The 16,719-nt window shown below is 36.5% G+C and overlaps 1 protein-coding gene across 5 annotated transcripts in view; it reads right to left on the reverse strand.

Moving 5' to 3' along the window:
- Positions 1-440: 440 nt before the first annotated feature.
- ERCC8 (ERCC excision repair 8, CSA ubiquitin ligase complex subunit) overlaps positions 441-16,719 on the reverse strand; it is a 68,216-nt gene continuing 51,937 nt past the window's right edge. For 4 of the 5 annotated variants that reach the window (XM_087443303.1, XM_004422857.3, XM_087443306.1 and 1 more), the window contains 3 exons: positions 13,424-13,621; positions 8,329-8,409; positions 441-2,676 (listed from right to left, as the gene is read on the reverse strand). In XM_087443303.1, coding sequence (XP_087299429.1) covers positions 2,608-2,676; positions 8,329-8,409; positions 13,424-13,621 — 348 coding nt within the window. In that variant the 3' untranslated portion in view covers positions 441-2,607. Of the gene's footprint in view, positions 2,677-7,920; positions 8,068-8,328; positions 8,410-13,423; positions 13,622-16,719 lie in introns of those variants that run through there. The other variant, XM_087443304.1, reaches the window with a different exon arrangement.

Here is a 16,719-nt window from a genome sequence, read left to right on the forward strand (position 1 = left end):
ATACACCCCCAGTGGTTCTGTCTTGCACCCTGGGTGTTCCACCAATGTGGAGAAATAAGTTGAGTGCCTCCTTTAGGTTGAGAAATCACGGCAATACATGACAAAAAACAACACAATGCAGTAGCCACCGAGCAGCAAGTGCGCAAAGAACGAGGGGTGCCCTTTCAGGCAGTGGCCACTGACTGCTGGATCCGGTTAGTAAGCCAAGAGCAGTTTAAGGTCATATCATCTCCAGTTGGTGTCAAAGCACCCAGCTCACTGTGCCAACTGTGCTAAGATTTTTACCTGGGATTTGTTCTTATCAGGTATGGTAAGATACAGACATAGAAATGACTGTCATTAAGCAAGATGTTTATATTCACAGATCCCTAGAACCAGGAGGCATGGCACACCATGCCATGCAGGGCCACAGGGGGAAGGACAGTCAGGAGGCAGAGAGGGAGAGGGCAGAGCATGGCCCAGAGCCTTTATTGGGGTTTTTGTGGGAATGGGCAAGGCAGGGTAGGTACACTAAGTTTAGGATTGGATAGTTGGAATAATTTTGGTAGACTCTGGGCTATGGGGTGGTTCCTAGTTGTCTTGTACTTGGCCCTGGGGTGATTTAGGGCAGGAGTAATATTGGCTTGGTGTGTAAGACTTGGATAAAGGAGATGGTTGGGGGTGTGGACTGTGGACTGGTTGGTCTATATATCAAAGATATGCCCCCAGGGAAGTCCTTTGTTATCTCTACGAATTAGCTAGTCCTAGGAGGGGCAGTGTGGGATCAAGGCCCCAAATGCCAGAGTATCAAGAATACAGAAAATAAGAAAATACAGTCAATACATTTAATTATACCAAATGACACAGAGGGATTTCTATGAGCTATACTGAAAAAAAAAATCAAGACAGAACTCTGTATATCCCATTTTTGCAAAATAAAAATACTTCCCCATCTATGTTTATATAGGTCCATATAGAATTGTAATGTGCAAGAACACATACTTGGTTAATAAACTGGACTGTGGTGGGAGTGGTAAGAGATGGGGAGGGAGGTGCTGATGTGGGAGGAGAGGAGTTTCCATGACAACAACAGCATGCTGAACATCTCATTATGTAAAATTATGTGTCATAAAGAGATGCATGGAAGAATGGCCACCAAAATGTTAGTACTGGTTACCTTAGTGTGGTATGATTCCACATCACCATTATATTCTTTTATAAATTTTTATGTTGCTTGAATTATTTACAATGAGCATGTATATTTATATAACTAGAAAGAAGCAATGCAGTTATTTGCAGTTTGGAGGACGACCTCTTTTTTCTTAAAATAAAAAATTTCCAAATTTAATAGCATTCTCAAAGGTCATAAGCATCCTCACCAAGGGGGGAAAAAGAGTGAAAGTAAAATGGTCAGGACTTAAGAAAATCAACTATAAAGTAAACAGATGGCGGGGCTGGCCCGGTGGCTTAGCGGTTAAGTGCGTGCGCTGCGCTGCTGGCGGCCCCGGTTCGGATCCCGGGCGCACACCGACACACTGCCTCTCCGGCCATGCTGAGGCTGCGTCCCACATACAGCAACTAGAAGGATGTGCAGCTATGACACAACTATCTATTGGGGCTTTGGGGGGAAAAATAAAATTATAAAAAAAAAAAAAAAAAGTAAACAGATGGAAAACCTTTGGCCTGAAAGGTCTGATGTGAGGCCTAACATTTACTTAAAAACTCAACAACTGTACACTTGGTATTCAAGCTCACAAAAATCTTTTACTAATCTCCTGCTGATAATAATTAGGAAGAAAGGGAATATAAGATAATGATAATCACTTGTGGATTACGACACAAGAAGAGTAGACAATAAAATAGAAATTTTATGACAACATTTCATGTTTAAGCCAGATTCCCTGCCAAGACATTTTCTGCTTCAATGAATGAAGTAGGACTTAGTCTCATCTTAATGCGATTCATAGAAAGGGAGTTCAAGCATGAGTACAAACTGCCATGTGATGCATTAAAATAAATATGGGCTTTTCCTCAAGTTAAAAACTTTTTGTGATGTACTTTTTGGATTGAGTCCAAAAATATTTAACATAAAGCTAGACAATGGTCAACTAAATGAATCAGTGCAAAAACCGAATACATGAGTAAGAATAAAAAATTTTGATGCTACCTTTTCAACTATTATTTTTGATGTAATCATCCTTAGTAAAATCATTCTTGAAAGTGAAAATGAACAGGGTGATGGTACAGCCAGCAGGAGAAAGTCAGTGCTGAAAACCTCCATATGCTCATCCTCTCAGACTGCATCTTATGGTTCACACAATCTGCTCAAGGTCCCACATGGGGGGAGCGCCATGACCTCTCTCCTTCTACTGAAGCAATAGGGACTGCCCCAGGCCACAGCAACTTGGATCAAGGAGACATGTTTTGACAACTATATAGAAGTCAACTGTATAGACAACCATATAGAAGTCTGTTTCAGGATTTCATGTAAATACTAACTTCATTTTAAAACATGGAGGGGAAAATCACCCAAATTCAGGGCTAATTTAGCTGTCACTGGACAGTAAAAAAAAAGTCCCATTTTAACAGTTTCATCAATAGAGACACAAAAGTACTAAGGATTGATATTCATCCTTCTTCATCACTGCTGCTCCAGGCATCTTCAAATGCTGGATTTAACTGTGATTTGTTTGTAGTCTGAAAAAAGGGGGGAAAAAAGGAAGATTCGATTATCTTATCTGATAATTTTAGGCTCACAATATAGTTATGAAATAGATGAAAAGTAATGAGATTATTTTAAAAGAAATTATATTAATTTCAAAACAAAAGTAATGTAAGAAAGAAACATCCCACATGCAACATAAAATAATGTAGCTTCATTTTAAATAGACACACCAGACTTTATCTGTTTGCTTCAAAGTAGTCACCTCACAAACACACACATACATTTTATACACACACACACACACACATGCATTATGATGCTGCTGTTGCTTAAGGCATTTCTACAACTCTTTGGAATTACCTGGAGAAGGTGACACATTAACATCCACGTGGCTACAACTGGACTTAGGTCTACAGTCCGACTTTACAGCCCAAAATATTGTTGGCAACTTTTATTGTTTGGACCTGACTTTTATAAATAAGCAAATATCTGTATATGGGGAATAATGTATTCATCAAACTTAGTAATACCATTTTTAGTCCAAAAAGTAATGTGGCTATTAAGTAGTGAGATTTATTTATTTATTTTTTTATGCCTGGCAAAGTAGTTCAGAATGGTAACATGTTTGTCATTAGCACATAGGTTTCCCTGGGGGACTTCTTAGAAAGATAACATGCATTTGGATTGTGTTTATTTAAATCAACAAAACATCATTGTATTTTTATAACTTTAGAGATGTACCTAATAAAGTTAATCAGCAATTAGAGGAATTTTAATTATTTGTTGTATTTCAAATCAATTCACTTTTTGGGGAAACTTTTTGAATGGCTACCTTCTTATTCTCTGGCAAATGACTAAAGGTCTTTAAGATGGTTTCATTTTTTTGAGTGTCTGGGCATTAGGAGCCAGGTTTGCTTTTTATTCTGCAGCTTTTACATTTGCTACAAGTTTGTTCAGACCCCAAATCCAATAATGTATTAGCACCAGGACTACTCCTAAATTATCTTAGATTTATTGCCTTTTACAACATACAGCAATATGTTATGTTAAGGGTAACCCCTACTGTATGTCTGAGAATGTTCATTTCCTTTTTGATGAACATCATGACTTAGAATCTTATAATTCAAACAATGATAAGAGTAGAAAAAGTGGGTGTTTCCAGTAAATTCCCCGAGTATTAGACAGGAGAGTTGGAAAGCAATGTATTAATTTAGGTATTCTTTATAGCTGTTAAAGCTATAGATCAGAGTCCATTACTAAACCTAATGTTGGCTACTGTCACCATTACTAAACCTGGCTGGCTACCATCATTTAGTTGAACAAACAAAAATTCCATTATACCCTAAGTGTCCAGATACAAAAACCAAACTTCAGCTAACTATTCACTTATTTCTAACAGCAGTCCATTGATTTGTAAGCGTAACATACTGAAGTCTGTTCATTTGTTCTTGCATCTGAATGTTTACTGAATTTCGTATCTTTTGGGGTTTATAATTTAACCACTAAGTTAGGTTATTTAGTGAGAGTTTATTCAAAGATATATTGTTCTTGGGGGGTGGTGATTCCTCTTCCCTACTGTATCTTTAGTTAACTCTGACTTACATATCTACCAAAAATGTCCCTGGGCAGATAAGCCACACAAAGTTCATACCTTCTAAATCCACTATGGAAGAACAATATGTAACCTATGAAACATTTTAATTCATTTGAAGACTCAACAAGAAGCAAAATTATATTTTATTGTAAATTATTGTTGCGTTGGTGAGCGAAGAAACAAAAATAATTACGTGAAAACTGAAATGCAGTTGCACATAAATTTTACTGTTTATAGTAGTAAAGGATAACAATATGAATGCATTACAGTATTATTAGAAGTACATTTTATTGCTAAAAAAGTCACAAATAAAACATCATACTTGTAGTTAAAAGCTGTAGTAAAAATGTTGTACATGAATGTGGTACACATATTACTGTTTGAGACCCACTGATCAAGTGTAACGACCATCTATTACTTCAGTTTTCTCTACAACATCTCCTCCTAGTGGACATCCTTTCTATGCTTGAACATATCCACCTCTACCTCACCAGGCCGCCTGTTCTACTGACAGATACAGTTGTAGATGTTATGGAGATAGGGAAGCATGAGTTTAGAGGGGATCTAGTCCAGGTCCAAATAATGGGAAGGAAGAACAAAACCAAACTTAATATCTACCACACATACATCTTGATAAATTCTAAATTTCTTAACTGGTGATAACTGGAAAGTCTCTATAAGTAGAATATAGGGTTGTCTGTGTCAGCCAGTGATTATACATCTATAAGAGTGATAAATAAAACAGCTATGTATTGTGCAACTCAAAATAAAGTAAGATTCTTGATGAGAGGTCAGATTTAAACTGTAACGTAGCTGCCTTATAGATCTCAGGCAGGAAAAAGTGATTAGCAGTTACACAGGCTTGCCTTGACCATGACCATGTTTTAGGAAGAGGGGGCAAAAGGAAGAGAGATTACTCAGAATATAATAAAACAGCCTGCCAATTAAATAGTAGGATTTATACTTAAAGATCATAAAACCTGTCCCTATCACCCAATGCCCTTCAGTTTCTTATAGTAGAACTGAAGTCCTCCTCTATCTTGGATATCAGAAGAAACACCCCTAGGGGTTATATCTTGTTGATGGGGAAGTAAATCTGATCTCAAGGGTAGATTTGAAAAGAAACTTAAGAACAATTTGCTTTGATGATTCTGATATTTGGAGATATAAATTTGTCCCAGATCACTAACGAACTGAGATTCAAACAGTTACCAGTATTATTATTATTTAGTTTTACCTGAAACTAAAGACTAAGTGTATGTGTATGTATGTATGTATGTGTTTTGTTTTGAACTCTGTTATGCTGCCTTTCTGGGAAACTGCAGCAGACATTTATTCGATAGTTGAGATGAAAACACTTTTAAATATGAGTTAATACACGTAAAGAATAGAGTCTTGTGCAGATAAACTTGTTTTTTTTTAAAGATTTTTATTTATTTATTTTTTTCCCCCCAAAGCCCCAGTAGATAGTTGTATGTCATAGCTGCACATCCTTCTAGTTGCTATATGTGGGACGCGGCCTCAGCATGGCCGGAGAAGTGGTGCGTTGGTGTGCGCCCAGGATCTGAACCTGGGCCGCCAGCAGCGGAGCACACGCACTTAACCGCTAAGCCACGGGGCCGGCCCCAGATAAACTTCTGTACTGGGATCTGCATCATGATCATATTCATGTTCTACCTACATTCACAGGAATCTTTCAAACTAAAGTTTTGTGAAAATAATCTTAGCACATAACATTTTGTATTAATACGAGGATGATGGCTATCTTAAAGTAAAAGCGTATAAACACTATATTTTAAAAAATAAAGTTTTATAGCTCTAAAACTTAAATATAAAGCTAATTTGTCTTTTGTGTATTTCTATTTGATTTTCTACTTGTTCAGCTTAATTTCATATATACAAAAATTCTTCTAGATGAGGAGTTCAAACTATAACTACATAATAAAGAAATAAATACACGAGTCACATACTAGCTTTATAAATTAAGCAATTTAGTTTTCTTCTAATATCCTTTCTCATAAGTCATAGTCGATTTCCTTTTATTTTTATTGTTTTCATTTGGTAAATGACTGTTATACTTCCTAACATGGCCTATAGTGTTATAACTTGGATTTAATGTGTACAGTAATTCCCAAACAGCAGGACACAGTAATTAAATAATAATGCAAAATAAATGGATGAACCAAACTATTTGACCATCTTAAGCTTTCTACAGAAGAATATTTAGTCATTTAAAGCAACTGTACACTAAAACTAATCAAAGCCATAATAACCCAAATTAGACGTGATGAAATCTGGAAGTATTTATAGAGCTTTTGGCCAGCTGCTTGAAGATTTACCATTTGCGTGTTTTTTCTCTTTCATTTGGATTAGGACCAAAAGAACATAATTCACAGGCTTTACACTGCAGTAAACCATACCAGTTGCAAATGTAGGTCTGAAACATATTTTGTCAATAGCTGCTAAACACTATCAACTACCCCAACAAAAATCATTTCCATGTGATTTTGGTCAAAGCTCTGTTTTCATAAAGGAACTAAATATATGAAAAATGTTTTTACAATTTCAAACTTTCTCTAGCACTAACTTTCTTCCATCTCCATTTAAGATGCTTTGTTTTTATTATGACTTGGGTAAGATTAATTTAAGGTGTTTCTAACTACATTATCTATATTTCCAACCTAAAAAAATAACATATATAAATATTGGTTTTTAGACATTAAACCTTTTATATCCTAGCAATTAAGATAAATGGAGATGATTAACAGTGCTTCGTAAAATAATCTTTGGTGGGAAAGATATCATGTTTACATAGCTTGACATAAAACTAAAGAAATACAGAGGCTACTACTTAAGACCAGGGATCATGTCTTATTAATCTTTGTTTACCCACCACATTTTTTTTTTTTATTTTGGTAACACTGGTTTATAACATTGTATAAATTTCAGGTGTACATCATACTTCTATTTCTGCATGGATTACATTATGTTTTCATGTTCACCACCCAAATACTAATTACAATCCATCACCACACACATGTGCCTAATTATCCCTTTTGCCCTCCTCCCCTCCTCCCCCTCTGGTAACCACCAATCCAATCTCTGTCTGTATATTTGTTTGTTGTTGTTATTATCTACTACTTAATGAGTGAGATCATATGGTATTTGACCTTCTCCCTCTGACTTACTTCACTTTGCATAATACTCTCAATGTCCATCCATTTTTGCCGAGGAAGATTGGCCCTGAGCTAACATCTGTGCCCATCTTCCTCTACTTTATATGGGACGCCGCCACAGCGCATTACAACCGGTGCGTCACTGTGCGCTCGGGATCCGAACCTGCGAACCCCAAGCCGCCTAAGTGGAGTGCACGCACTTAACTGCTTGCACCACTGGGCCGGCCCCTACCCACCACATTTTTAAGGCTCTTATTCACACTGTCCCATTTGTACCAATTTATGTTCTAAGATAGGCACTAACATACTGCTGGTAGGAGTATAAATTGGTCAAATCTGATAGTGTGAATAAAGAGCCTTAAAAATGTCATATATGATAATTCAAGAGATAAATCTACTTCTAGGAATCTTTCCAAATCTACCAGAAATATAAACAATTTATGAATAGCTATTTACCTTGATTTGTTTATAGTGACCAAAAGAAATGTCTCCAAATAGGAAAATATTTAAGTAAATTGTGGTATATAAATGACAGAATGCTATATTATTAAAAACAATATTTAAAAATAGTTATTAATGACATAGAAAAAGGCTTATTGTACAATATTAAGTGAGAAAAGTAGGATGCCAAGTTGTATATCCAAGCATGCTACCTATGTTAAAAAAAAACACATATGCATAGGAAAAAACAAGAATGAAGCAAATCAAAATGTTAAAAGTGATTAATTCAACTTATTTTACGTTCTTTTGATATTCTTCTGAATTTTCCAAATGTGTTATAACAGGCAAATTATTTTTACAATCAGAAAATAGCTAGAAATGCTTTAAAAGTGTCTCCCATATAAGGTAAATTAATAAAACTTTTATCTTTATGATTTAGAAGTCACTGTACAATTTGTACAAATAATATTTACCTCCTCCTCATCAGGAACTGGTTCATATAAGGACGGTACCCAGGCAAGAATATTGCAGTCTCTGCTACCACTATAAAGTTCCTATAACACAGAAAGCAAAGATGTGATTGTGGGTCAGTTTAAAGCTAGTACCAATCTGAAATCAACTACATCAATTTTTAAAATGATTAATTCTTAAGTTAGATCAATTGGATTAATTCTATTTCTACTCTCCAAAGAAACTGGGCTGATGCCCTTTTTTGTTTGCATGTTTGTTTATTTAAGATGTAGTAAAGCTTTGTTTATTTAAAAACAGTATTAGACTATGTCAGAGCTTGCTAACGCATAAAAATTTTACAAAAACATTCAACAACCTAGTGGTTTTTATCAATCATAGCATCCATTTACGTCGCGTCAGAGTAGAGAAAGAAAAAAAATGAAACGAAGTTTGTCTTTCTCTGTCAATAACTGAGCTTTAATAAAGACTTCAATGAAGAAACCATATGAGTTTCTAGCTAATATAGGCCAAAAATTCACAAAAAGTTTTACTTAGCTCACAGCTGCCTACGTGGCTGTTATTCAACAGAAGAACTTTTAAGTTCCATATGCCATGCTTGTCGAGAAGTTTATTTTATAATGGGAAGCTTGGGCTGATGCAGTCTATGTAATATCTTTATGGATATGCTTTTTGTACATGGCTGAACACGTTCATTTCCCTCCCCGACAAAACCTAAGGAATATGTTATACTGGCTAGTAATGAAAACATTCCTATGGGACAGTGAAATAGATACTCTCATATACAGAGGATATGAATTGGTATAATCTTTTTGGAGAATAGAATCTCAATATATATCACAAGTTTTTGTATGCAGCGCTAAGAAGTCATGCCAAAGACACACATGAAATTCAAGGATATCATCAGTATTATATTTATAATAAAAAATAGAAATAACTATCCAAAAGTAAGGTAATGATTTATATATGGATTTATGTTGCATTCATATGATGGGATATTATACAACCACTAAATTTGCTTTTGAAGAATATTTAATGATATGGGAAAATACTCACATAGTGTCAAGAGAAAAGAGCAGGATATGAACCAAATAATCATAGTGTGAATGGAAAAAAACAACGATATAAAACACTCGGTCAATTAAAAAAAAAGCTACTATGCAAAGAAGAAAGGGGTAAAAAGAAAAAAAGAACAAAATGTTAAGTGGTTGTAAAACTCTGAATGACTAAGTGGTTTTTTCCCTCACAAATATATTTTTATATTTCTGCACAATTTTTTTTTCAAATATTTATTTATTTATTATTTTTTTTTGTGAGAAAGATCAGCCCTGAGCTAACATCCATGCTAATCCTCCTCTTTTTGCTGAGGAAGACCGGCTCTGAGCCAACATCTATTGCCAATCCTCCTCCTTTTTTTTCCCCAAAGCCCCAGTAGACAGTTGTGTGTCATAGTTGCACATCCTTCTAGCTGCTGTACGTGGGACGCGGCCTCAGCACAGCAGGAGAAGCGGTGCCTCGGTGTGCGCCTGGGATCCAAACCTGGGCCGTCAGTAGCGGAGTGCGTGCACTTAACTGCTAAGCCACGGGGCTGGCCCCTCAAATATTTCTAACAATAAACTTTTTTTCCTGCTCTGGTATGCAATTACTTATTTTTTATTATTGTTCCTCTCAAAAACTATTTGAAGCATAGTACAATTAGTATTTTTCTAAGACAAAAGCAAGGGTTCTGGGTAAAGGGAAAATAAGATTATAAAGTAATTTACAGGAAATATAGATGTAAAAAAATTAAAGTAAATTAGATTTAGTCATACATTGTCAAATTTCCAAAATAGAACAAAATTCTATAGACTGTATGTTAAATCTAAAATATATGGTTACACTAACTGTGGATGATGCAAAGATATTTTCAGATGTTCAGTGCCCTTGAGCAATTTAGTTTCCTGAGAAAGCAAGATATATATCCAAGATAACCCGGTCAGATAAGCTTACAAGGAAATTTGAGATAAGTACTGCTACACTGATGGAGACATAAAGGAAATTCTGTAGATGTTCAAGAAAGAGGGCTTGGAAGAGACAGCACTTAAATTAGAATGATTAATAAAGACTTCACTTAAATGGAGGGATTTGAATTTTTGAATTGAGTCAAAGTTTTTGGGATAAGTATAGGGGTTCATTGAGAAATTAGATTAAAAAAAAAAACCCCAACAATCTCAAAGCTTACAGAAAAGTTGCAAGTACAATACAAAGAATTTTCTTTTCCTGAAACATATGCGAGTTAAGTTGCCAACATGTGATTCTATCACCCTTGAATAGTTCAGTGTATATTTCCTGTGAACAAAGACATTCTCCTAGGCCAGCCCCGGTGGTTAAGTTTGGTGTGCTCTGCTTTGGCAGACTGGGTTTGGTTCCTGGGTGCGGACCTACACCACTCATCTATCAGTGGCCATGCTGTGGTGGCAGCCCACATACAAAATAGAGGAAGACTGGCAACAGATGTTAGCTCCGGGCAACTCTTCCTCAGCAAAAAGAGCAAGACTGGCAACAGATGTTAGCACAGCGGGAATCTTCCTCACCCAAAAAAAAAATAAAATAAAATAAAAAATAAAAAAGTAATAAAAAAGACATTCTCCTACATAATTACAATGCAACCAACAAAATCAGAAAATTCACATTGATATATTACTACCAGCTAATTCTTAGACCCCATTCGAGTTTCACCAATTGTCCCAATAATGTCCTTTTAGCAAAAGGGTCCAGTTCAAAACCACATGCTGCATTTAGTTATCATGTCTCTACTTTCCTTCAACCTGGAACAGTTCTTCAATCTCTCCTCAGCTTTCCTGACCTTGACAATTTTGAAGATACACACCAGTTATCTTGTAGAATACCCCTCAAACTTTGTTTGTCTTATGTTTCCTCATGATTAAATTCAGCTAATGCATCTTTGCCAAGAATATCACACAAGTGATGTCCCCTACTGGGATAGTAACTTTGATCATTTGATTAAGGTGATATCTGCCAGGTTTCCTCAAAGTAAAATTACTCATTTTACCTTTGTAATTAATATTTTGTGGGGTGGTACTTTGAGACTACGTAAATATCCCATTCCTCATCAGACTTTCAATTTATTAGTTTACTTACTTATACCGGAATGGATTCATGGATCCCTATTTTAGTCAATGGGTTATAATCCATTATTATCATTGTTTATTTTGATATTGGGTATATCTTGTCAGATTTTTATATTTATGATAGAATTACTACAAATATCAATGTTATTTTCAGAGAGTTTTGTGTAATATTTAATTTGCAAAAGGCTTCTGCTGCTAAATGGATGCAAAAGCACTACTCTCTTTTACTTTTGAGATTTATAGTTATTTTCCTTTTCAGAAATCATAATAGATAGGATGGGATAAGAGTTGGAAGCTTTCTGATACAGTGCAGTGATTCAAAAATTTCTGAGTACACAGCACATATAGAAAAGGTATTTGTCAGGTGGGAAATGGCCCCAAGTTTCCAGCTGTCCCAGTCTTGTCCCAGCTACTCCATGGATTGAGGGGAATCAATATCTTGGCACACTTGTAATCCATTCTAGGCACATCTGTTAGGCAGCTCTGATTTGGTGGAAAGCAATAATTGTAATCAGAATACCTGAGTTAAAATCTTGGCTGTCTCTAAGTGACTCTAGACAAGAAAAGAGTATTTTAAGAATTTCTTTGAATGGATAATCATGCTCTGTCAATAACTGCTTGCAGGTTTGAGGCAAGTCATGTCACCTCTCTGGTGCTTTAGTTTTCTCCCAGAAATAACACTAAAAATATTTAACAACTGGTACATCAGGACACTGACCAATCAGAAGAGATACTGGCCACAGGGTGGGAAGCAAGGTCCTGAAAGTCCCTCTTAGCTTCTGGGTTTGAGGTGACGTCTAGGAGGCCCCAGGGAAGGGGGCAAAGCTGGAGGTTATTTATGGGGCTTGGTACAATAGTTATTTAACAAATAGTAGGATATATACTTGAATATTTTAATAATGGATATTGCCACACTGATGTGTGCTGGCTGAAAAATCAGCCCTACATAGTGTCAGACAAAAATTAACTAATCAGTATTAATGAATGAATAAATAAGAGCTTGACCAAGTGATAAAAGTCCCTCCTAGCTCTAATAATCCATAATTTTCATTCTATCAGTATTTAACTTTCATGAGCCTCATTTTCTTACCTACAAAACAGGGAAAATAAAAATACCAAGTCTTGCTATATTAGAGATTCATTTAAAGGAGGACATGAGGTAATTTGTGCAAATGTTCTCTGAAGAAAACAATCTGCTCCATTGGTGAGATGAAAGAGAAAGGTCAGAATGTTAAATAAACAAAAGCCATAGGTATTTAAGAAATTATGTAAGTTGCATCAACTCAAAAGCAAACTTATTAGCCACTGGCAGAAAATAAGGAAAAAATAAACAAAATTTTACACAGACTCACACAAACATAAATCAAGATACACTAACTACATTTTGAGATTAGACCATATATTCCATTTTTTCCCAAAATATTGTTTGCAAGAAATTATTTTAATTTGCCAGTAATTTTCAACTGCTTAATAAATGGAGCCTATACACAAAAAAAGAATTTATCCCAGTCAAGTTGCCCAGTAGTATATTGATTCATATATACATCCTATACCATCTAAAAATCTATCCAGTATTCTCCTCTATTAAATAAACACTAGCTCAAATGTGGATTAAAAGTATAAGCCCTCAGGGGGCCGGCCCTGTGGCATAGTGGTTAAGTGTGCACGCTCCGCTGCTGGTGGCCCGGGTTTGGATCCTGAGTGCGCTCTGACGCGATGCTTGCTGGGCCATGCTGTGGCGGAGTCCCACATGAAGTGGAGGAAGATGGGCACGGATGTTAGCTCAGGGCCAGTCTTCCTCAGCAAAAAGAGGAAGATTGGCATGGATGTTAGCTCAGGCGTGATCTTCCTCACAAAAAAAAAAAAGTATAAGTCCTCAGAACAAAATTGCAATTTACTCCTTTATATACGACTAGTCTGGCAAGCTAGCTAACTGAACATTTTAAATTCCCTTAAGTATCATTCTTACCTGGAAATTAGACTGAAATACACAGCAGTCAACACTTTTATAATGTCCCTTAAGCATAGTTATCTGTTGTCCTGAGTGAATTGTATAAACAGCAATGGTGCTACCATATGGTACAAAAACAAATTCTGAACTGCAGCCACAGGAGACAGTGAATTTCAATCCTTTTCTACTGTCATTATAAACTTTTCCATAGTTCACCTGTAGGATGTAAAATCATAAAGTTACTCACTTCTTAAATCTGAATTAAAAAGACAATAAAGACTGGAAGAAATATTTACTTAAAATATTATACTATAGAAAGAGCTCTATTAAATCTAAAGAATATGATCAATGTCCTAATAGAAACAAGAGCCAACGACATAAATGTACATTTCACATAAGAGGGAAATACAAATAGGAAAAAAAACCCCCACAAAAGCAAATGTTTACATTTCAACCTGGATAGAAATAAAACGCAAATTAAGGCAATCTTAAAGAATCATTTTAGATCAGTTAGCAAAAATCTGACAAAACCATAAGACACTGAATATTGGTACAAATGATGTAAACATGTTGGTGGCACTGAATCTGGTTATTCCTTATAAAACGCCAAATGGCTTATTATGCAACAAAATACAAAGACATTCTTTTGGGGGGAGGTGACTTTCTTTTTATTTTAAAACATTTTTAATTGTGGTAAATACACATAAAATTTGCCATCTCAACCATATTCAGAGTGTACAGTTCAGTGACATTAAGTACATTCACACTGTTGTGCAACCATCACCACCGTCCATCTCCAGAACTCTTTTCATCTTGCAAAACTGAAACTCTGTACCCATCAAACAACAGAGATATTCTTACCCCTTGACCTAGTAACTATTTCTGGGAATTTATCTTAGGGAAATAATTAAAAAGCAAAAAGCCATATGCCCAGAGAAATTCAATGCAGCATTATCTAGAATGGCAAAATAACTGATATAAATTTCTAATGATATTAACTCTCAGTTTATATAGCAATTAAAAATCACAATTATGAAAATTATGCAGAAAATAGAGATAAAAGCCAAGTATAAAAAAGCACAGAACACAAATACTGTGTATACTATAATTGCAGCTTTGTATAAATAATTACGTATTGGGGACAAAAATAAAAATTCTGCCCATGTACACCAAGATGCAAACCCGACCACATCAGCATCACCCAAGCTGTTAGAAACGCAGAATTCCAGGCCCTATCCCAATCCTAATGAACTAGAATCTTCATTTTCACAAGATCCCTAGGTGATCTGTAGGCTCATCAAAGTCTGAGAAGCTTTGGCTAAAGAAACTGACAGGTTTACTTCCTGTTGATAATTTACATGAGCAGCCCAGGGTAGGTGTAAAACCAATAGCTAATCATTTGGGAATTATCAGCTTGCAGATCACCAAAATCTCCTTTGACTATGGCTAATACTGGAGTTTAAACAGACAATGATTTGCCTTTTTCTCTTTTTTCTAAAGGTTGAGTATGAGTGCATATGTACATGTGTGTGTGTGTGTGGGTGTATATATATATATATAAATAAACACTGAGGCACAAATGGATATATGCTGATAATCTGTGGACACTACACTCAGCTTACTCACCCTTCAGGTTAACCTGTGACAGAACAGAGCACATGTACATGTATTCAGCTAGCCCACTGCAGCAGCAGTAGAGTGAAATATTAAAGCATTAAACTTACAGTCGGTAGACTTGGGTTTTTGAAACCCACTCCAACCCTTCCCCTTTGTCTTGCCTCTTACAAGTAATGAATGATTTAACCTCTGAGTTTCATTATTCTAATCTGCTAAATAGAAATAACATCATTTACCAGAGTTATTGTGAAAAATCAAATGAAATAATGCATATGAGAGCACCTAGGACATAAAGGTATTGAGTAAGTCCCTAGATTTGTTCATTCCTATATATATTTAAAAGTATAATGAGAATGACATCAGCATCATGGCAGAGTGAGTTGTTTCCTTTGTCTCTCCCCTCTAAGTTACAATTAAATGGACATTCATTAACCAACAGAGGATTCCCTACACAGCACAACAGGATGCCTGAGAGATCCATGCAGCCACACATCTGAAGGTGGGGGGACTTGATCCCTGGGAAGCAGTGGAAATAAGTGAGCAGACCTCTCCCCCTCCCTGGCAGCAGTGATCCAGGTCCTGGATCCTCACACAGCAGCCTGTGACTGTAAGTGGGGGCAGGGGCAGCCCAGTCCGCACGCAAACAATTTCATAGTAGTAGGCTGGCCCGTGGTAGTGCCCACTGTGCCGTGGAGGCCCCACCCGTGGGACTGCTCCCCAATGAGTGGCAGCACTTCAGCCCCCACTAAAGCACCCTGCCCACCAAGTGCAGCAGCTCAGCCAAACCACCTGCAAGTGCAGCACTGGACTGCGCAAGAGCGACCCACCAAGCAGAGGCCCCGTCTGCAGTGAGTGACCCGCCTGCTGAGCGCAGAGGCCCCACCCCGGTGAGCACAACCTGCTGAGCTGCTGTGGCCAGCCCACACAAACACAGAGGGGCCCTATGGGCACAACTACCAGCAGACAGGGCAGGATCAGAAAACATATCTCCTGCCCTCCCACCCCCAGTGGTGGCAGGTGGAATCTGCGACCTGATACTATCAGAAATGCACCAGCAAACGATCAATTCATCAAACACCATGAAGAAATACAGTAACACTTCAGAGCAGAAGGAAAATGACAAGTCTCCAGGAACCAATCCTGAAATAACAGAAGTTTACAATCTAAATGACGGAGAATTCAAAATAGCTGTCATAAAGAAACTCAACAAGTTACAAGAAAACTCAGAAAGACAGTTCAATGAGCTCAGGAATAAAATTAATGAGCAGAAAGAATACTTCACCAAAGAGATTAAAACCCTTAAAAAAAAACTATACAGAAATTCTAGCTACAAAGAACACGATTAATGAGATAAAAAATAATCTAGAAACCATAAAAAGTAGAGCTGATATTACAGAGGACAGAATTAGTTAATAAGAGAATAGAAATATAGAAATGCTTCAGGTGGAGGAGGAGAGAGAACTAAGATTTTAAAAAAATGAGGAAATTCTTGGAGAAATATCTGACTCAAGTAGGAAAAGCAACATAAGGATTATAGGTTTTCCAGAGGGAGAAGGGAGGGAGAAAGGAGCAGAGAGCTTAGAACTAATAGCTGAGAGCTTAGAAATAATAGCTGAGAACTTCCTAAACCTGGGGAAGGAATGGACTTAGAAGTACATGAAGCCAACAGGACTCCTAATTACATCAATGCAAAAAGA

Source organism: Ceratotherium simum, chromosome 18 (assembly GCF_057802395.1).
Source record: "Ceratotherium simum simum isolate JZ-2026a chromosome 18, ASM5780239v1, whole genome shotgun sequence".
NCBI classification, from domain to species: domain Eukaryota; kingdom Metazoa; phylum Chordata; class Mammalia; order Perissodactyla; family Rhinocerotidae; genus Ceratotherium; species Ceratotherium simum.